The 21,792-nt window shown below is 49.2% G+C and overlaps 1 protein-coding gene across 1 annotated transcript; it reads right to left on the minus strand.

Moving 5' to 3' along the window:
- Nucleotides 1-671: 671 nt before the first annotated feature.
- NR2E1 (nuclear receptor subfamily 2 group E member 1) lies at nucleotides 672-21,498 on the minus strand. Its single transcript, XM_070419292.1, has 9 exons — nucleotides 20,825-21,498; nucleotides 16,121-16,266; nucleotides 12,897-12,984; nucleotides 10,891-11,126; nucleotides 9,420-9,566; nucleotides 7,050-7,146; nucleotides 6,513-6,662; nucleotides 6,156-6,261; nucleotides 672-2,115 (listed from the first exon to the last, which is right to left on the minus strand). The coding sequence occupies exons 1-9, from the start codon at nucleotides 20,847-20,849 to the stop codon at nucleotides 1,953-1,955; spliced, it is 1,158 nt and encodes a 385-aa protein (XP_070275393.1). The 5' UTR covers nucleotides 20,850-21,498; the 3' UTR covers nucleotides 672-1,952.
- Nucleotides 21,499-21,792: the final 294 nt, after the last annotated feature.

Below are 21,792 nucleotides of genomic sequence, written 5' to 3' on the forward strand. Positions count from 1 at the left end.
GGCTGACTGAGCTTCCACACATGCAATCTGCAAGGTCAGTTTAGCCAACAGTTGCTCGTGCCTCTGCTCCAGACTCTCGCTGGAGCTGCTCCCCAGGAGGAACCCACAGTGTCCGTGGCCTTGGCACTTCTGACTTCCACTACCAACCTCTGGCCGTGGGGCCAGTGCCCTGAGATTTCCTGGTAACATCTGAATGCACTTCCTACTGCTCCTTCTGCATCTTACTCCCCAATAAAGTTCTTCACACTTTATCTTTTGATCATTAAATGATTTTAAGTTCCTGGTTAGGATTGAGATGTTGGCAAGAGAGTTAGAAACAGAGGAGTAAGTGAATGAAGACTCTGTTAATCGTCCTCTTTCTTCCTCACACAGCAATTTTTCTAACAGATGCAATTATATTTGAGAGCTGCAGAGAATGGAATCTTGTTTTATTTCTTTATTCATCATTTTACAAATGGGATTCACTGTAAAAAGGAAATTGCCTTTGTAGTTCAGTTCTTCAGGCTGGAGTGCTCTGAGCTTCAGTTTTTACACCAGCTGCTGCCACCACCTTGTATCTGGTGGGTGAGAACCAGCCAGGGAAGGAGGCTAAGAAACCAGGCAGAGTTCAAATTCATTTAGATTCAATATATTTTTATTCTTTGTAAATACAATGAAGTACAACCTTTTTAACTTCACAAATCAGTTAATTCACTTTGTACAAGAAAAGTTTTACTCAACCTATGATAGTCCAAGTGCTGAATAGTTTTCCTCAGTGCTAGAAACTACTAAATCAAAATGTGAAAAGTACAGCAGCTATTTTAAAATGTTTGTTTCTACATTTTCATAAGTATAGTTTCCTACCAAAGGAGCAGCTTACAATGTAGAATGGGGTGTGTGTGTGTGGTGGTGGTGGTGGTGGTGGTGGTGGTGTGTGTGTGCGTGTGTGTGTTATGTGCATGCACACACACATTCAAGGCTTTACTAGAAACCAGTTTTCTGAAAGGCATTTAAGAGTCTCAGGCTGTTAGCAGTGGATCAATCGAGAAACCTCTTAGTGCTCATCTCTTTGACGTTCCATTCAACATCACATCTGTGTCGGTCTCCTGTCTGATGTGACTCACTGAAACACGAGCTTGGACCCTCGTTGCCTTTGGTTTCAGCACTATTTTAATGGGACAGCAGTCTGCCTCAATCTTTCACCTCCGCTTTATTTGGTTTTGCTGTTTTTAGTCTTCCTCCCTCGACTTTTGTTCTTTTAGTAAAGCTCTTCTATTTTTGAGATGTTATCCAAACTGAAGTTCTGGCGAGAATTTCATTTTCGTCCACCAATCCTTTGACAAGGTTGCCTGGCCTATGGTATTAAAAAGAAGAAGAAAAGAAAGAGAAAGGAAAAAAAGATAGAGAAAAAGCAAATCTCACGGCATAATCTACCTTTCACTTATTAACTCAGTTCTGAAGGCCACTTAATGATGTATTACAATAGATGGGAAAATTTTGATAAAACTTTTTTATTTTAAACCTAACCATTGTTTTTACAATAAAGTCTAGTTCATAAGATAGTTCTCAAGGCTGCTGCATGGTGTTATACACAGAGCTCTATTTGGTTACCCAACTTTATACACTAAAAACGAAAAGGAAGTTCTACTCGTGTTTCAGTGTTTGATAGTTCAGACGGATCTTCCAGGTGAGAGGCAGAGTGGCACGGCCAGTGGCAACCCTCGATGTGTGCCCTCCCAGGGCGTGGCAGCAGCGAGTTCTCTGCTCAGGCGGTCCTTCTGGGCTGCCCTGCCCCGGATGAGGCAGCAGCAGGTCAAAGCTGCTGGAACTGTTGTGTCCATGGATGTTTTCTCCGGAAGGCTCCACGCCCCCAGATGTATGCTTCCGGAAGGGTTGGTTAGTTGAAGCGTGTTCTCCGTGGATGGAAGTTCATCAGAGACTATCCCATACTGGAAAGTGGGAACTTGAAGAGCTTAGATATCACTGGATTTGTACATATCTGAAAGCAGTCTTGTAATTGGCACATTGCCGATGGTTTTTTTGAAAAACACTTCTTCTATGGTTGATGGGCTAATAGAACGTAAAGCTGGCAAAAGCAACAGAAGCTTTCCAAAGCGACAGGGTTGAGTGGGATATCTGGAATAGGAGGAGCCGTGAAAGCAAGGTCAGATCCATTACCGCTGGGAATTAAGAGCTCATACTTAAGCACACACCATCTCCAGCATAGTTTCCTGACTGGGCCTCATGAATAACACACTACCCCTGCAGCCGAGTCTGGGACTCGGGCCCTACTTATGGTCCTGGTTCTACAGCCAGAGGTGTCCAGGCCTGCAGAACACACGGTGTCAAAATCACATGGTGACTGTCTCGACATTAGCAAAGGGGTTGCATTTGGTTTGGAGGGGGAAAAATGAAGAAACAAGGTACTAAGTTTAGGCTAGTCAATAAATATAAGGGTGCTAGTGCAGTAGCTAGCGGTAGTATCCATGTTTTCTGATTGTCAAGGTTTCTTCCTTTGCAAGGCAATTTCCCTCAAATAAAATGGATTCCTTTTCTAGGAAATTCTCCAAATTATTATTCAGGCATTATACTTAGTCACTTTCAGGAATAATTCCATCCTTATTACACTGCAAATTGAAGGCTAAGTTCTGTTGGGTGGCAGTGCCACCCAACTTTCATGTCAATGAAATTGACATATAATTAAAGATGTGGGAAATTGCTTAACAATTTCCTCTCTTAATGTCCAACACACATCTGTGTTCAGATGTGCACGTTTCATTTCCTATTGCCTTCAGATGCCTGTAAGCCACCTCCTCACGGTAGCCCTGATGCTTCTTTAGTCAGTTGCTTGGAATCAGGTATCCATACACTCCCCAGGGAGGGCTCCTTCCACTGAAACAAACCATCTAAAAGACCGAGGTCTGGGTTCACATACCTGTGACTGAGCCAGGCTCCACCAATAGCCACAAAGTGTTAGGAACTGATGGACATCAAAATTCCTTCCCAAGAGTCAGGTGGCTGAACACTGAGTTTAACTGCCCAATAACCCCACCCTGCAAATAAAATCCGGGACAGCAACCGTCCCTCTTGTCTCCTGGCTTTGAGACATGAAAGTCCCTCTCTTCAACCTGATACGAGGCTGATAAATCATTCTGGGCCTCTGAGAGCCTCAATTGGTTCTTTGACTACCCAGCTTCCTGTGCACCCATGGATGGGGATCACCACCCCACACTGACTAATGCAGTATGGAAATGGTGAAGCTTATCTACATTTTCTTAAAGGCCTAAATCCCACCACTTGCTCTCTTTGCTAAAAGCTTCTCCTAGGTTTCCTGGAAAGAAATCCCAAGACCCAGGTCTCCCTTTCACCTGGCCACTTACTCTTGTCAATAGCTTTGTTTCCCATCCCAGGATTGGGCAGAGGAGAGAGAAGCCTGCAATGGGTGGGACACAGCTGAGCCTCTACCATGTCTGCTGCATTGACCTAATGGGCTAGAGCAGTGGTTCTCAACCTTCTGGCCCTTTAAATACAGTTCCTCATGTTGTGACCCAACCATAAAATTATTTTCGTTGCTACTTCATAACTGTAATGTTGCTACTGTTATGAATCGTAATGTAAATATCTGATATGCAGGATGGTCTTAGGTGACCCCTGTGAAAGGGTCGTTCGACCCCCAAAGGGTCACGACCCACAGGTTGAGAACTGCTGGGCTAAAAGTTTCCAGTGTGAGGAACCACTGGGGGAAGTGGTTACTTTGAAAAAGGATGGATTTTGGAGAATCCATAGACAATTCTTGATTTTTGGTAAATAAATAATACATTCACCTTCTCACCCACTTATTTTATTCTCTAATTAAGAAGGGGTTGGTTAGTCAGTCAACAAGAATTGTCTATTATATGTGAAGTATGGTGCTACCGAGAAATAATAACAAAGTGTGTATATGTGCATGTGTGAGAGAGACACAGAGAGAGCATATGTCTGACTGCTCAAATTTAATATTTTAGAATAGCTATGACCTGGTATCATCCATTAGTAAAAATAACTGGAAGTTTTTACTCAGGTGTAAGTGTTTTGAGCCTGTCAGAGATCCATGTATTTGATCTTCAGTGGTAACATATGGTTTGTGTGAAACGCCTATTCCAAGCCTTCTCCTTATATAACACATAATTAGAGAAATAGCTCACACGGCTATAACAATGAGCTCAGTTTGCAATGTTGACTATTAGTTGTTCGCTGTGTTAACTTTTCATTTTGATTTCAGATTTTATTTTTCTAGACAGGAAAGTGCTAGAGGAAAATGACCCTGATTTGAAGGAGCTAAGAAATAAGGCATAGTCAGTTTTGTCACATGCATGAGTCTAGATCTTAATATATTAAATTATAGCTGTGGCAGATATCATGAAACAAGAATTCCATGTCAAAGCAGATGAGTTCCTTCCATGAATAATTTCCTTGTTTTGAGGTTGAGGGAGAAGTAGTATACTCGCCATTTCTTTAAAATAGACTTTTGTCAATTTGTGGTTTAATTTCCTCAGGCTTTCTCTCTCTCAGATTCTCCTCAATCACCTCTCCGGCACCTCCCTCTACCAGCCCCTCTCCCAGCTCTAAGGAGTACCCTTCCTCCCTGCCATTCAAGGACACCAGCTCCTGTGTGGTCCCCTCCATCAATCAGCCTTTCCAGACTCTCCCTCACCCGCCTCCCCCAACTAGAATTTGTCTCTCCTACTCCCCACTTTGCTTTTCTCTCTTTTCTGGTCTGAATTGGAGTAATACTTCTACCTACTTCGTGCACCAATAAGGGACAGTGTCTTGTTCTCTGGTGTCCCACAGTGCTCACCAGCGAAGGCTGGACTGAAATCATATTCTTCTTGGTTTGATGTTCCTTAAACCTTAATGGCTCTAAATGTCAGAGGTCAGTTCTAATATACAAATTAATTTTTAGTGGGGAAATTATGTACTCCTTCATTCAATAATTTTGAATAAATATTCAGTGCCTATTATATACATATTAAAATTTAACATGGATTTTAAATTTAAAAACCATGGCACTTTAATTTAGAAAAACATATACACATTGCACCAGCACACAACACAGTTTCAATGATATTCCATGGACAGGGAACAGTTTTATTCAATAGAATTCAAAAGAGGATTTGTAATAAAAATAAGAAGATCCTAGCAGAAGTGGTATTACTCCAAATGGATACAGTATCAGGGAGGCATTAACAGTCTCCCTTCATCTGATTAAGTTATTCAGCACAGTGTCTGTGGTGACATTGGGATGATAGAGACAGGCTTCCATGGGCTTCCCTTTAAGACCAGCTTTCTTGTTCTCTCTCTCTTCGCCTCTTTCCTCCCTCCAGGCCTAAAATTCCCATTCTCTCTCCATAGCAATCATTTGGCCCTAATAACCGCAAATAAATAAATAAATAAATAAATAAGCCAGCCTAGAGAATAAACAAGAATAGTAACTCTGTTCTAACCTCACGTCCACCACAGAACTAGCCAGCTCCACAGCTCTTTAAAGTCTTGCCTTTTCCCTCTGAAAATGGAAGCAGAAAGGTCTATACCTCCTGGAGGACTTCCCCATCGGTGGGCCAGGAGGAGGCCTGCTGAAGCCCCTGTGACTGAGAGTTTCTACAAATAGACAAGAGCAGCCTCTGCCCACAGGCCCTGCTTGGCCAGACATAACCTGGTTCGTGCAATGACTCCAAGTAACTCAACAGATATCCATCAGCAGTTATGATGGAGGTACAGATGGCCTCTCTAGAAAGTTCTCTGGTACTTCTATTTGGGATTGGCATCCAAAGAAAAGCACTTGCCTCTTTTTAAAGGATGACTTCACTACTCTCTACTGTATCAACTGTAACACTTGGCCTTCGTTTTTACCTTTCCCACAACTGGGTCCATTCATACAAATGTGTTCAACTATTATGATGGATTAACTTGTTCAACCAGGTCAGCTGCAAGGCATCTGGCAATCTAATTGCTAATCTAATTTTATTTGCTCCTCTCACGCACCATGTGATATAGGTGAGCACATAATTCTAAGTAACTTTATTGGTTGGCAACAGAATAATTAGTCAGGAAGGTTGAACTGGCTTATTACCCCCTGCTCACACATTCACAATGGGAACAATATTCTTAAGGACACCTTCAGGGCAAGCAAGAGTCACCTGGTATGGATGTAGCTGTTGAGAGTTAGCTGAGCCTCGTCTTGAAGAGCTGCAATGGCAGCAGCATTCCGGAAACTTCTCAGTTCAGAGCCACTATGTGTAGGAACTAGAAATGAAGACCAGGAAACCGTGATAGACAGCACAGGAAATGCAGATGGGAAATCTCCCTAAAGTGAATAGCCAGCAGGACAGCGCACAAGTCCCCATGGCTATCAAAATGAGGCCAGACTAAGAGTCTCAGCACTCTTCAAAACTATCACTTGTTTTTGCAAAGGTAAATCTGGAATTTGAGGTGGCTGAATTAGTGATGTGGCAAAAGTGGGGAAGGAGAAGAGGCAGGGGTTTGCGTCCACTTACCAGCTTTGAAAGTGACGATGCATTTCAGACAGGCAAATTCAGTAGCATCTAACCGGAGTTGTCTAAACCGAGCCACCACCTCTTGTAAAGCCTGTATTTCAGATATAATCTTGTTCAGCTTCTGGGAATCTGTGTTGTCACCATTCATGCCTAGAATTAAAACATGGAACAAATGCTATCATATGAAGGCATTTTCATAATTTAATATTGATTTTTGACAAAATCCTGCATATCAATATCTATTCAATTGTCAGTCTAAGATATCTGATTCCATGTACACTGGCTATATTGTATGAAAGTTAATATAAAATCGTCTCTTGGATGATAACAAACACAGTAATTTGCATTTAAATAACAATGCAAGCAGTCATGAATACAACAAAACAACATTATTTGCATTTAAATATAGATTTATAAATGACAGGTATACTCTATTGTTCAGTGGGAATTTGTTATTCTTTACATGTTGTTCTTTTTTCAGTAATGTATTTTTATGGTAATTTCTACAACAAAGTCATTAAATTGTGCAATTCTTACCAGATACAGCCAGTAGAGTGTTAGCATCAACCGGAATGGCCCATTGTGCTATTCCTAGAACAAACAGTTCTCTCCAAGCATCTTCCAAAAGCATCAGCTGTCATACAATAGATGTATAATATAATATAGTGTGTAATTTATAAATTTATAAACAATTTCAATATGTAAATTTCCATTATTTTAAAAAGTGTTTTAAATGCTTGTCTTGGTAATTTTTCCTCTGAATATTTTATCTTTCCCTTGTTTTCCTTTTTCAAAAGGTGCCTACAGATAAGCACAGGCATTGGAGAGTCAGCCATTCTAAGCTCCCAAAATTTGCTTCCCTTGGGAAAGGGTTTACCCTTCTGGTCCTCCCATCTATGTGTTTCTGACCACCTAGAAACTTCTCCCAGAGACACAGTCTCAATGAAATGCCACCAGCCGCTCAGCAGGTGGATACCCCGCCTATAAAATGCTGATATTATCAGGGTTGAAGATTCCAGAGTAAGCTTGCAGATCTGGGCCCCCATCGTCCTGGTGGGTATAGGGGGCTGGGCAGAGAGAGGGAGAGAGATCTCACTAATTCCCAAGAGGCATGCAGGGAAATCAGGGTGTAATTATGTTAATCGGGCTTTACTGAGTTTACCTCATCTCACTGACTGATTTTTCTGAGACTCATAAGTGGACAGCATCAAGGTGCTTGTCATTTTCATTCTAATAAAATGTGCTTCTGAATATTTAAAATGAAAATCTGGCTCCTTTTCCAAATGAATATACTGGATTCCACTTCACTGCAGTTTGCTAGTTGTTGAAAGGGTTTCCATCGAAGGGTTGAGTAGCAGACCGTAAATAAATTTTGTTTGAATTACAGAGTCTACAAATACTTGTTTTGAGAAAAAAAATAGCCAATTCACACACACACACACACACACACACACACACGGCAAATGATCAGAGCCAACCAGTTAACCTGGTCAAAGATAGAACTTAACCATCTTGAAAAATCTGTTTTTTGAAAAATCTATAAAAATTCAACCTATTCTGGATGATTTATACGGAAGGATTTCCTTTCAGAAGCTAAGAGCTAAATTGTGAAGGCTTGTAACCAAAATCAAAAGATTGAATTTTCAAAATGCTTTATTTTTATTACATCAAGTACAAAAAAGAATATTTAAAAAATGCAAGGTAAACAGTATCTAATTCTGGCCATGTCTGAAAGTCCAGGCCATGAAAAAAAGAACACTCCATGCTAGAAGATTAGATGTTTTTAGCACATTGCCAGGTCTTTCTGTAGGAAATGTACTTTATATGAAGGGGCCCTATTATTCTTTAATTAGGTATAAGATGAATTAAAGACATAAACCCTTTGCTTTTAGAACTACTTATTAGCCTTTTGGGAAATTTGTCATTAATTCCCAAGAATGCACTGGTAACAGTCAAGGTTGTGAACACTTCATTCTCTTCCTTTCCCTTAAGTTTAGAAAAATCCTGGCAGAGGCCATTTCTGATGTTCCTAACAACAACATTTCTGGGTTTTGGTACAACACAGTTTTTAGCAGCACAAACTTTTATTGCCTCGGAATATCATTTACAACCACAGAACTATGCACAATGCCCATTTGTTTACAAAATCTCTAAAAGACTTAAAGAATCTAGAGAGAACTTAGCCTGCAACACACCCTTTAATCTTATATGCTGATAAATTAGTGGCCCCAACTCTATCACGATGAAAAACATAAAGCTCTGCATATAGAATAGTGAGACTAGCTCCAAAAATCTTAAGAGGAGGATACTCTTCTATTTCTCTCAGTTCCAGTGTTCTAAGAAAGCACTGTTTTTAACAATTTTTTTAAAAGTCTTTAAGAATTTGTGATTAAATTTGAAGTTTCAATTAAAATAAAAAAGTAAAATAAAATAATGCCCTTGTTTGCTTGTTTTTCGTAAACCAGATCCGAAGTTCCCAAAACAACATAATTACATTTCTTAGTAAGGTCCGTCGCTAGATATTCTGAACCCATAGGAAGAAGCTAGTAAAGATAGATTCCTTGTTGCTCTTAAGAACTGATGCCTTGCCCTAGCCGGTTTGGCTCAGTGGATAGAGCCTGCGGACTAAAGGGTCCCAGGTTCGATTCTGGCCAAGGGCTCATGCCCAGGTTGCGGGCTTAATCTCCTCAAGTAGGGGGCGTGCAGAAGGCAGCCAATCAATGATTCTCTCTTATCATTGATGTTTCTATCTCTCTCTCTCCCTTCCTCTCTGAAATCAATTTATATATATATAACTGATGCCTGACCTTGGCAATTTATCCAGGTAACCTACAGTTCCATAAGGCTGACTCCTGTTGCTTCTTCCCAGCTCCCTTCCCTCAAGACCTCTGGCCCTCTTGGTCATACCTGGTCTTGCAAAGACAGGGTGGAGAAAGCTGGTACGCTCTTCGCCCACTTGATGCTCATAAAGAGAAGCCTGGCAGCGGATTCACACACTGACTCTGTGGCCACTTCATAGAGATACATGGGGGCCCCATTCACCTCATGGGGGTACTGGGTGGGGAGAAACAGAGAGACCAGGGAGTGAGGAAACCACAGCTTTGCAAGGAGAGCCCAACTTTTTAGTTTTCTAATTAGAACCGAGAAGGAGATAGGAACTTGGATGTTCTGCTTAAATGGGCAGTTGCCATACGGGCATAAAAACCAAACATCCTATCTACAGAGTTCGGGAAATCGTTGGGAGAGACCCATTTCCACTCTGTGGGCCTGTTCCTTCCAGAGGGGCATCTGGCTTTTTATCCCCTACAGCAAATTTTCCTTGGGCTGAGCCAAGTGCCAGGCCTGTCTCCCAATTTAGATAGCTGCTCACATTTGTGTACATAAAAATAGATGTGAAAAAAGTACAAATTAATAGGCATCCCAAACACAAATATGCATGTGAGTATTTTTAGAAAGGATTAGTATATTATGGAAATATTTCAATTAGACATCTTAATCATTCACAGAGCATTCCCATTCATAACTGACAACATATTCATAACACTACTTTCCCAAGCCTATTATACACATCAAGGCTAAGGAAGCAATATTAAATATTGTGCGTGCGTGTGTGCCCAGGTGTCTGCTTCCCTGCCGTGTGCGGCTGCAGCTGGCCCTCCTCTGGGGAAACCCAGATCCCTTCTTGGCCTGGAGTGGGAGCTGTGGGTAGGTACCAGCTGGACTCCTGAAGGGTAGTCCCTAGGTGGCAGCCTTTTGAGGTGGTTCTGGCTGTGTCCCTGCCAGTAGAGGGCCTGGTGTAAATCCATCCATGAGGCTCAGAAGAGAGTGAGAGGAGACTGGCAAATGTCAGGTTCCCCAAGCTGTCCAACCGGGTGAGTTCCACATTCCTCTCTTAGGTTAGAGACCCACCGCTTTGCCCAAGACAATAGACCCCTAATATTTGCAACTCAAGGACTCTACTCCTCCTTCTCAAAACAAATGTCCACTCTTCTGACCTGCAGGGGACTCCCTAGACAGCCTGCTCTGCTCAGACTGGGGGCTCCGCACCAGGGCCGTTTCCAAAGGTGCAGCCTCCCTCCCCCGCCCCACATCAAACGGGCTGAAAGGGCCTGGGCGGGGGGGGGGGCGGGGGGGGGGGCGCGGAGGTGCCGGGAGTCCACATCCGTAGCAACTCAGAGAGTGACTGAACTGCACACTCAAGTGTGAGCAACCGTGGCTCCACGGAGAAGAGCAAAAAGGCCCAGAGCCCCCTGCAGGGCTCTGCCAGTATCCTGCGAGGTCGCCCCATCTTTGGCCCGTCCCCAATCCAGTGCAGAAGGAAGAGGTGCCCCTGTCTCCTCCCTCCACGCTTCCCGGGACTCCCAGCAAGGCCCCTGACCTTGGGCGTGGGCTGAGCCAGGCTCACGAGGGTCTGCCGCTCGGGCGTGGCGGACACCGTGGCCAGCTCCAGGCCGTGCGGCTCCAGCTGCGTGACGGTGGTGAAGAAGGCCGGGGCGGGCAGCGCCGCCGAGGGGAAGTGCGCGGCCGCCCCGTTCTCCTCCTTGTGTCCGCGGAAGTAGAGGGCCACCTGCTTGCGGATGGTGGACGTCCGAGGGCCCCGCTCGTGCTGCACGGCTGCAGAGACAGACGGACACGGGCGCCGGGTCAGAGTCTGGGAGACACACGGCCACTGCTGCGCTGCAGGGCCACGCGCCACGGCAGGGCAGGCAAGGTCACCGGAACGTGGGGGCGGAGGGCGCTCTGGGGTGGGCTGTCAGCCACTCTGTTTGCGTTAGAGGAGCCGGGCCCAAAGTATCAGGTTAATGACATGCCTCCAGCAAGACTAGGCTTTCTCTGTCGCTGAGAACCCCCTGGGAGGGGATAGCTAGGCACCCCCGTCCCCCCTTCCCTGCAACTAGTCTCTGCACAGACTTTCCCGCTTGGCCCTAGGATGGCTTCCCCACCGCCACCTCCCCACCCCCGCCCACACAGAAAAGTCAGAGAGGGCCACAGAGGCAAGGCCCTGAGCCCAGGGACCCTGGGGGATGGGACAGGGAGAGCCCACCTCGGAGTGTGCTGGAGGAAGGCAGGGAGATGTGACAATTACCACCAACAGCTTAAACAAACAAATTAATGCAGGGCAATCTTCCTTTCGCCTAACTTGACAACTTGTCAATACACAAGTTCATCAGGTTGGACGCACTCTCCTGCTTCGCCCAGGGCGACGGCGGGAAGGGGGGGAGGAAAGCGCTCTCCCCAATGAGCTGCTGTGGCTGCCACCTGGGCCGCCAACGCAAAGCCCACTCCACACCCGGTGCTGAGGCCCCACTCCTCCCTCCAGGCCATGACTACCCCACCACCCCACCCTGCTTTGCCCCGGCCTGGGGCACCCTTGCCAGGCCACCACCTGGCATCCAGAATCCTAGTTCTTGCTGTGCATGTTTAAGAGCCTTCTGGGAATTGGTGTCCGAGACACCCACAGTCCTCACCCAACCCTCTCCAGCCCCTTTCTGTTAAACCAAGGGAAAGCGCTGGAGAAGCCCAGATCACCACACTGGCGGTGCCGAATTTGGAATCCTGTTGAATTTGCAAATAGGGACTCAAAATTCCCTGTTCTCCTGTCTCTGTCCTCCCTCTTCCCACACACCGGTCTCCTAGTTCCTGATCTCCTCCTTCCCCAAAGACTATCCATCCAGACTGTGAGATCCTGCAGGAGGCTAACAGGTTTGGGAGTGGCCACAAAAGGGCTGCAAGGAGGGTGAACTGAGTAATTAAGAAGGGAGGCAGAAAATACCGCGTATCCTCAGCAGAGCGGGGTTCCCAGGAATGCTGCCTTCTTGGGGGTGACTGTGGAGCACAGGTTTCCAATGTGGGCATGGGCCTTGCTCTAGGAAGTTCAAGGGGGTCGGGGTGGGGCTCATGCTAAGAGATCGGGAAGGATATGACTGAAAGCCTGAGGCCAATTCCCAGCATCTAGAACAGTGGTTCTCAACCTGTGGGTCGCGACCCCTTTGGGGGTCGAACAACCCTTTCACAGGGGTCACCTAAGACCATCGGAAAACACATATATAATTACATATTGTTCTTGTGATTAATCACTATGCTTTAATTATGTTCAATTTGTAACAATGAAAATACATCCTGCATATCAGATATTTACACTACGATTCATAACAGTAGCAACATTACAGTTATGAAGTAGCAACAAAAATAATTTTACGGTTGGGGGTCACCACAACATGAGGAACTGTATTAAAGGGTCTCGGCATTAGGAAGGTTGAGAACCACTGCTCTAGAAAGAAGTGCTGGGGAGATGGTTGACATGCCTAGGAGTGCCATGTATTTTCTGTACATATCATTTACTTATCAATCAACATTGTTAGAGCAAAAAGATGTACTGATTACCATCTTTGTTCATGTTGACTTCCAAACACTTCTTGAGCCGACATGCCCTGCACTGGTTTCTGTGCGTCTTGTCCACGGGGCAGCCTCCCTGGAACAGAGCGCAGGCAGTCAGAGGCCCGTGGGCCTTCAGATGGTGACACAAAACCTGCCACCTACACCTGGGTCCAAGAAGCAGTGAGGTTCTCGGGCACCAGCAGGGCCAGGTAGAGAAAGGGCTGGGGTTCCCGGGGATACTTCAAGAGGACCAATTCATGACTCTATGAAAGCGCGCTCAAGTTGGAAAATCCTTCTCCAAGCAGGTGAAGGGTCACAGCGCCTGGTGTGCCAGACTCTGCTGTGCTGGGAGGAGAAGCTGGGGGGCGGGGGGACTTCCGTGAGTGGAGAAACTGGGGTGAGGCTTTTTCAGGACCGAAGACAGCAACCTGGCCCCATAGGAGGAGGCCTGGGCGCCCCTTTGGGAGTGGGCTGGCCTGGAAGGATCCCTGCTATGGCCCCCTCCCGCTAGCTATCTTTCCGCTTAGGGTCTTAGTCTTCCTCTCTCACTTTCTGGGTGAGCCCATTTATTTGTCAGATAAATATCTCTCATTTATTCTCTACTCTCCTGTTTTCTCACTCTTGCCTTTGTACTGAAAGCCATCCTTATAAGCGGCATGGTGAGAGTTATCTTAAAGCCTCCTCTCAACTCAGATTCGTGGACACATAGTCATTCTCAAGTGTTGAGGCAGAAGCCAGAGTGGTTAGGAGGGCAGGGCCCCCAGAAGAAAGGGTGAGAAGGGCAAAATCTGATTTGCTCAAGGCCTGAGCAAAATCTAAAAATGCTCTCCGTGTAAATATAGCCAGGAAGATAATGTAATGAACTGTCTGACAAAATGATAATATGGGTTGAGAATATTAGTGTGATAACTGAGAAAAAGAGGTAATTGCTGACTTAGAAATATTTATCAAGGACACTTGAAAAAAATAAATATTTTATCTAATGCATTTTTATGGGGAAATGTTGGCCATTAAAAGAAGAAATTTACAGAGAAATTTTCTTATAGAATTCATTCAGTATTTGGTGTTATTACTGAGGAAACACATACAAAGCTATATAAAGAGTCATATATATATTATACACAGACAATATATAAGTTTGGTGCTCTCTGGTGTTTATATGAGTTGTTACTGTTAGATTTTCAATGAGAAGAAAGAGAATAAAGTAAATGTATTTTTATTTTGCTTCATAATACCAAAATGTTATATATGTTGAAGTTAGAGTAAGTACATTTTCTAAAATATCCCTTGGGAATAATTACACATTAGAAAACACAGTTTTATAAGATCACACCCCTCTGGTTTAAAAATGTTGAATTATTTAAATAAATATAGGGCTGGGGGTTGTAACAATTTCTAAAGGTCCTCATTGCTGTTAATAATAAGTTGGAATATTATTTACCTAATCTTAGAATAAAAGAGAGAAAGGAAAATTTTTTTTGGTTCCTAAGTGAATTCTTCAGGGCATCTTTGCTGGCCAGTGTAATAGCTTAATGTAAAAAGGCTTAAAGAAGTTATTATTAAGTGCAATCATATGCCTATCATCAAATGTTATTCCCCAAATGTATTCTGTTAACATGTTAATGCAAAATGGAAGCCTTCATTAGTTTTTAAGAGTGTCTTCAAATCAGATCATATGTATATAAATATCTGGAGCCCGGGGAGAAGGATGAGTGCCTCTGCTCGGTGCATTTATTCTCTCTGCAAGGAGACAACCACCAAGCCTGATGAGTCTATTATCGCTCCTTTACAAATACTTGGACTGACATCAGCATGTTGACAGCCAACCCCTTTGAAAATATCAAGCCATTAACATCTGAGGTTTTGATTCCCCAATTCTGTGCGTTGTATAAAAGTAAAAGACAATTTAAGTAGAAACTTGCTCGAATCTGACAACCCACAGTAATCCCACATTCCTGTGGAGCGATTGGGCTACAGTGCTGGGTGTGTATAATGTGATGTGTCCATATGGTAAAGCAGAAACTGATACAAAGCTGTGAACCCAATAAAACAAGAACAGGGCAGGAGAGTTCCAAATAACTTATCCAAATACAGATGTCTTCTTGTTTTTGTTGATAATCCAAATCTATCAGAAACTGACATAAGCAGACATGGCTTCAGAAAAAGATTAATCGACTAGCACCAAACAATATATGTGGAGTATATATGTGTGTCATATTTATATATAGATATTAATTAGTGAAAATGGTTTACCAGTTTGATTACCAAGGGATGACTTCTGACTAATACACTCTCCAGGGTCTTCTTGGGAGTCAGGGTGGTGGCTCTGTGCTGGAGCGCCTGTGTGTCTGGCTGAGAGGGCAAAGAGTGGGACCCAAAGGCCGATCCCTTAGGTTGAAATAAGCCTGTTATTGGGCTGGAAAACGGGGCAGGGGGTTCTAGTCGCTCTTTCTGGCAGCTTTGGCTCACACTCAGTCCATGCCCTGACTCCCCTGTTTCTTTGAGACAGTTCAGCCTGCCCAAGACCAAAACGCAACCAACCAGGCACATCTTCTAAGCAGAGAAGGAGGAGATACGGGAACCTGGGAGAAGGTCCCCCTTCCTTGGGAGCCTTCTCTTCCTGCTCACTCAGCCCTTTTCTGACAAGGCTCCACCAGACTCAGAAAAGTTGAAGGGCACAGCCTTTCACAGAACACATCCTCTCCGTTGCAGTGGCTAGCACTCGCTTTGAGTCTGAGCCTTGAGTAGGATGCCCTGTGCCCTTAACTTCTGCCATCCCAGGCAGTGGTGGAGACACTGCGCTGCTAGGGGTGGGTGTGGCGGACAGACAGCACAACCTAGCCCTTTCTCCAGGTTACATTTGAGGTTTAGATTTTTAAGTCCCTTAGGTCCCCTGGGCTGGCTTTATCGCCGCTAGGAGAGGGCCTTACCCAATGTCAAAACGTTAGAGGATTAAAGTGTTTGGGGGTGGGGAGGAGGGACGCTGGGATTTCAGACTTCCTACTGCAAACTCACGGGTCTTCCCTTACCCTCCACAGCGTCCCCCCCCCCCCCTCCACCCCTTCTGCCCTGCCTTGCCCAAGGAAAAGGGCCTCAAAGAGTTGGGTCTGCAAAGAGAGAGAACCGGAGAAGTCAAGGTCTGGTCTCTGCTGAGCAGAGTCGTCCTCGGGCACAAACAAAGGAGGGGCAGGCGGCAGAGGGGAGCTGAGCATGCAACCCGGCTAAGGTACCTGGTTTCCAGATTTGCAGACGTACGTCCTATTCCTTCGGATACTGCGTTTGAAAAACCCCGAGCAGCCGTCGCAGGCGTAGACCCCGTAGTGTTTCCCCGAGCTGCGGTCGCCGCACACTTTACAGGGGATATCTAAAATGCGGCCTGAAATCGCAGGAAAGACAGGGAAGGGGGCCAGGGGCGAGAAGGAGAGGAGGGCGGAGGAGAGGGGGGGAAGGGGAGAGGGAGAGAGAGATGCTAAGCAATCTGACCTCTGAGGGGATTAGCACCGAGGCTGCGGTAAAAGCAAATAATGAAGTGATTTTATAGTCAAACTTTTTTTCCTTGAGCAAGTGTCAGTTTCCTACAATGAGCATTATTCATGCACCGCTACATGTATTGGGGCCTCCTCTAAGCGCCCAGGCCCGTATGGGAATGAAAGATGACCGCGGGCCTAGGCGGCAGCGCGGCCGCCACTGCCTCTCGGCTCCGCGCAAAGTTTGGCCGCCTCCCTCCCCGGCTCCTGCATTGAACAGACAAAGTTGTTGGCGAGCGCGCGAGGAGACAAACTGGAAACGCAAAAAGGGGAAAGAAGAAACACAAACACGGCTGCAACCAGGGATGGTAGCTGGGAGGCCAGCGAGTTTTCCTGGAGCTTCGGGGCGGTGGTGGTGATCAGGAGGATGATTGCAATGCTAATCCTAGGATAATTAATGATAAGAAGAGTCGTGGTCAGTGCCCAACTTTCGCTTTACCTATGTTTTAAAAATGCTTGCCGGAGGGACGCTTTTGAGAAATTACTTCCTTTAGGAAAAAAATCTCTCCCCAAAGTAACGAGCACTGGGCTAGGCGAGTCCGAGGAGGTTGGTGCAAGTGTGCGGCTGCCTGGCAGGTCCGCCTGGGACAGCGCCTCCTCGCCTTCCTTCCCCAGCTTCGTCCTACAAGACCTGTTTCCATCCCTGGATCCTCTGCGGCCCCCCCCTTCCCCCCCCCACCCCCCGCCACCCCCGTTTTCCCGCCGGCTGTCCGGGGCTAATGTTCTAAAGGGCCTGCCGGATTTCTCTGGACTGTGGTCCCCCCACACCCCCGCCATGGGCTTCCACAGTCGCCAGATTGAAGAGAACTTTCCCTGAAATCCCCTCAGGGCTGGGGTGTCCGCAGACTCTGAAGGAATGTACAGGAGGGGGTAACATTCAAAAACCCCGTAGGGAGGGAGCTATTTCCCCCTAAGAATGGAGAAGAGTCCCTCCAGCCTGAGACACTTCCTCCCACAAACAGGGGGAGCATTAAATAAAGTGTTAACTTAACACTTTAGTGATCATGGTAGTTCATAATAACTAACTCCTTAACATTTAATTTTCCTTTGCTGCCCAGGCAAAGGCCTACAGTCTGGACCCGGCGGCCTGAGGCCCGGGTGAAACTCCACAGCTGCCCCCTGGAGCGCTCAGCGGGGGTCGGGGGAGGCCGGGGTGCGAATGGCGGGGCAGGGAGTGGTGGTGGCGAGGGCGCGGCGAGGGGACGCCTCTGAGCCGTCGGAGGGGGAACTTGCTGGTGGATTCCGCGCGCCCAGTCGGGCGGGCACCCCGCGCGGTGGCCTTGGCGGAGTGGCGGCTGGGGGCCGGGGTGGAAGGAAGGGGGAGTGGAGGGAGGGCGCGGGCGGCCCTCGGGGGAGGGGTCGGTAACCACCGGGCTCGGCCGGGGTAATTACAACCCCGCGAAGCACCTGCCTATAGAGCCACCAGTGACCCGTCAAAAAGAGTAGCATGGGAATTCGGGTGGTGACAAAGGCCGGCGGGGAGGCGCGCGGCGCAGCGACCACCGCCTGGGCATTCCCCCCTCCCTCCGCAGGGTGGGAGGAGAGGCTGTGCAGGGGGAGGGGCTGGAGAGAGCGCGGGGCGACCGCAGCGGGGCTTGTCCCTCACCCCTCCGTCTTGTCACGGCGCCCAAGGAAGCTCACGGCCACCCAGCAGGGACTCGCGCTCAGCTGCACCGCCCGCAGTCTGGAGGCAGTAGATTTGGTTTCCATCATTTGCAGCCAACCTCTTGTGCACAACTCAGCCCTCTGCCTCAGCTGGGGTCCACGCTCGGGGTCCCGTCCCCCAGCTGTCCTCTTGTTCCGGGGGTACTTTAGAAGACGCCCAGATGAGCGCGCGCGCGGGAGAAGCAGGGATGGGGTTCCTGTCCCTGCTTCCCATCCAGAGGAGGCCAGGGCCACATCCCCAGAGGACCCCGAAGTGGGGAGGAAGCACTCGGTTCCCGCGGGCGGGGCTCCTAGACCAGCACCCCCCGCGGCCACGGCGGCTGCGGGGAGGCCGGGCCTTTGCCTGAACTGGGGCAGATGGGAGACCTGCTACCCGCCTGGGGCGGGGCGCCGGAGGGAGGAATGCAAAAATTCCAGGGCCCGGCGGGCCTGCGCCTTAGACCCCGCCGCCCAGCCACGTTAAGGTGACTTGGGGTCAGGAGACAAGCTGGTTGAGCCCGTTGCAAAGCTCCTCACGGAATAAGCCGAGCGAGCTCCGACGTGAGCAAGCGGGAGTTTCCTGGGGCTGGAAAACCGTTCTTCACTCCCCTCGCCAGGGGTCCCCTCGGGGCTTTTTGTGCATCACAATTGCCTAGAGATATATGGCAGCTTCGATTACTGTAATTACCATCACAGGTTGTTGAAAGAAGTTAGTCTGGGCTGCAGGGGTGACTGGCCGGGTCTTGCTACCACCCAGGCGGGGCTCCCGGCGGACAGCGCTGTGCTCTCCAGCCGCGCACGGCCGAGCAAGGCGAGGGCTCCAGACCTCGAGGCCCGGCAGGCCGGGACCTCCCCGCTGCGCGGGCCTCCTCGCCGACCCGGCGCGCGGGCTGCAGGTGCCGGCTGGGCAGCCTCCGCCCTGGGAGAGCCCAGCTGCAGCGGCGTGGCGGGCGGCCGGGGCCTGGGGCCTGCGGATCTGAGAAACCCCAGTAGTGGAGGCTGGAACTGCGCAGGGGCTCCAGGCTTCCGTGGCAAACTCAAGCTTTCGGACAGTTGGAAAGATCCAAAGTTTTCCCGATGATCACACTGTCTTTTTTCTAAAAGCCTGGGGGCGGGGCGGGGGGGGGGGGGGACCACCGCGTCCTAGTCCTTAGCACGCAGGCTGGTCCCCAGAAAACGGGCTTCGTGTCCGCTCCCTCTCTCGCCTCCGAGGCCTCACCTTTCACAAACACCCCCAACCATGGCGGCTCTGGACCCCAAGTGGGTGCAAGAGTCCGAGACTCCTTACTTCCAGGGAAGGCGGCGAGGGCGCCTGTCAGGGTGAGCGAGCAGGAGGCCTGCAGGGCCCGCGGGCGTGGGTTTTGGCAGTGAGGCTGGGAGTGCACAGGAGAGGTCTCTCTCCGAACCTCCTGAGAGGGACCCTGCACAGGAACACCGGCCACAAAGAACAAGCTCGCTCCCCCTCCCAGAGGGTCCAACAGCCAGGCCAGAGTAGGCCAGTTTGCAGGATCTAAACGTGTCTCCTTTTCTCTTTTTGTTCACGTTCATTTCGCTCTGATTCTTAAAAGGGCAGCAGCACCCAGGCCAAAACCATCAGACAAAGTGAAAACACAAGCCATGTGGGACGGGCAGGAGTTGCATCCCACTGAAGTGGGACTTCGCTCTCAGTTCTCAGAAGTGGACTCTGCCAACTTTCAGGCTCCGATCAGATAAGGAGAGCCAGGGAGGGGAGAAGCGGGGCCCCGCGGAGGAAAGCGCAAGTCACCAAATACGCTGTAGGTGAAAGCAGCCAGGGCCGAACTCCGGGACCTGGGGACGGCAGCAGCGTCACCCCCGGCCTGGGACCCAGGATAGGGCACCCGGGCCACCGGAGGGCGGGAACTGAAACGCCCGGGGAGATCCCAGCAGTGGGGCCGCGCCCGCCCAACAGGGGCTCGGGCCTGCACGTCCTCGGCTCCGCAGGCTCGGTGCACTCAGACGCCCTGCAACTTCCACCTCGCCCCGCACTAGGCCGTGGTGCAGGGGCGGCTGGATATCCGCCTCGGCCTGGCTGGCGAGGGACAGCCGCCAGCTCAGCAAGTTTAAAGGAGAAAACCGCGCGAAGGGAGCAGGCCTCACACTCCACCTCTGTGGAGCTCCCGCTCGAAAAGTCCTTGGGCTTAGGGATTTGGTCCCCTCTCTGCTAGAGCGGTTCGCCATACTTTAGATTCCCCAGTTATGACCTATGCGGATTTAGGATTAAGGAAAATGTGACTTTTAAATGGTTTCTGCTTCCCAGTTCGCAGGATTATTTGCAATAGCTAGAAACGGGGTGCAAAGCATTCCATTCAAAATCCGCTTTTCGCGGAGTTGCTTCTGCGCGCCTTGCCGGAGCTGGGAGTTTGGAGCGAGCGTATTCTGGTGCCGCCGCCCCGGGCTGAGGCCTAGCTCCCGCCCCCACCGCCCCCTCCGCCCCGCACCTGGGGATAAGTGATAAGTGGAGGGAACTCGCGGGACTGGAGGGCTGGCTGCATGGGTTGCAACCTTCCCACCTCACCGGAAAGAAGGAGTGACCAAGAGAGTCAGAGGTAACAAATTGCTCTTCCCTCACCACCAAACGCTCCGACTCGCGGTCTACCAGAAGCTGGGCCAAAGCACACGCGCCAGTGGGGTACCTCTCCCGGCTCCCAGTCGCTGTTCCCGGGGCAGCATCGCCCAGGCCTCCCCGCCTCCCCCGCCCCAGGCAGCGCGCCTGAACCCAGCAGCCGACCGAAAGGTACCCACTTGTTGATCCGGCCGGCTTGCTCATGCTGGCGGCCCCGGGGCGGAGCGGCTGGTGGGCGCTGCTCGAGTCCCGGCCGACAGCGCCAGCCTCGCCGCCGGGCTCCGCCGCTCTCCAGCCGCCCTCCAGCCTGCGAGGCTCCCGGGCCAGACAGGTGGGTGTCGGCGCGCGCCGCTCCCCGGGGTGGGGGTTGGAGGGGCTCAGAATTCGTTCCGCCGTGGAAATGTCAGCATCCTGAAGTTTCTTCCCGGCTCTTGCAAAACCGCAGCTTTGGGGAATGTTGCCTGGTATGGACACACGCGTGGACAGACAAATGGGGAGACGGAGGGGGCAGGCAGAGGAAGAAGGGAGAACAAGAGAGGGGTATTGAAGGACAGAAATGGAGACACACGAAAAGGGTCTTCCTACGGAGCCAAAAGGGCCAAATTCCTCTCTTCCTCCATTCCCGTCTCTCCGTCTTCAATTTCTCCCTCTGCGTTAGGCATGCAGAGTGCGGACAGTCCTTTGCAGACTGCGGGTCTTCTAAGGACAGAAGGAAAACAACCGCAGTCTCGGGCAGACCCAAGCGCCGAGGGGGACCGCTAGATTGCCGGGGAGTCTCCCGAAGGAACGCGCGGCCAGCTCCTGGCTTCCGGGGAGAGCCGCGCTCGCAGCCGCACGGGGTCCCCGAAGTTCATTACCCCGTGACTTTGTGCCTGTCGCGGCGGACTGGGTCCCCGGTAATATCTCCAGAAGCTCTCTGACAGGCAGCCGCGGGGAGGGGAATAGGGCGTCCCTGGCCCACTTAGCTTTTCCCCCAACTCCTGGCGGGGTCTGACGTCAGCCATGTGCGGGGAGGGGATGGGGAGAGGGAGGGGGTTAAATGCTAATGATATTAATGAACCTCCCAGCGGCTCCCAAAGAAAATGCAGGCGCTCTGGGAGCTGAGAGTGAGTGTGAATATGAGAGTGTGGCTCTGTGTGTGCGTGGT

Source organism: Myotis yumanensis, unplaced genomic scaffold (assembly GCF_028538775.1).
Source record: "Myotis yumanensis isolate MYYU_CA2020_CCGP unplaced genomic scaffold, mMyoYum1.0.hap1 SCAF_6, whole genome shotgun sequence".
In the NCBI taxonomy this organism is placed as follows: Eukaryota; Metazoa; Chordata; class Mammalia; order Chiroptera; family Vespertilionidae; genus Myotis; species Myotis yumanensis.

Coding starts and splice junctions, on each gene's coding strand:
- NR2E1 (XM_070419292.1), bottom strand. CDS start 20,849: ATGAGCAAGCCGGCCGGATCAACAA. Junction 6,262..6,512: donor CATCGTCACTTTCAAAGCTG/GTAAGTGGACGC, acceptor CTTCATTTCTAG/TTCCTACACATAGTGGCTCT. Junction 2,116..6,155: donor AACAGCTACATCCATACCAG/GTGACTCTTGCT, acceptor CTCCTATTCCAG/ATATCCCACTCAACCCTGTC.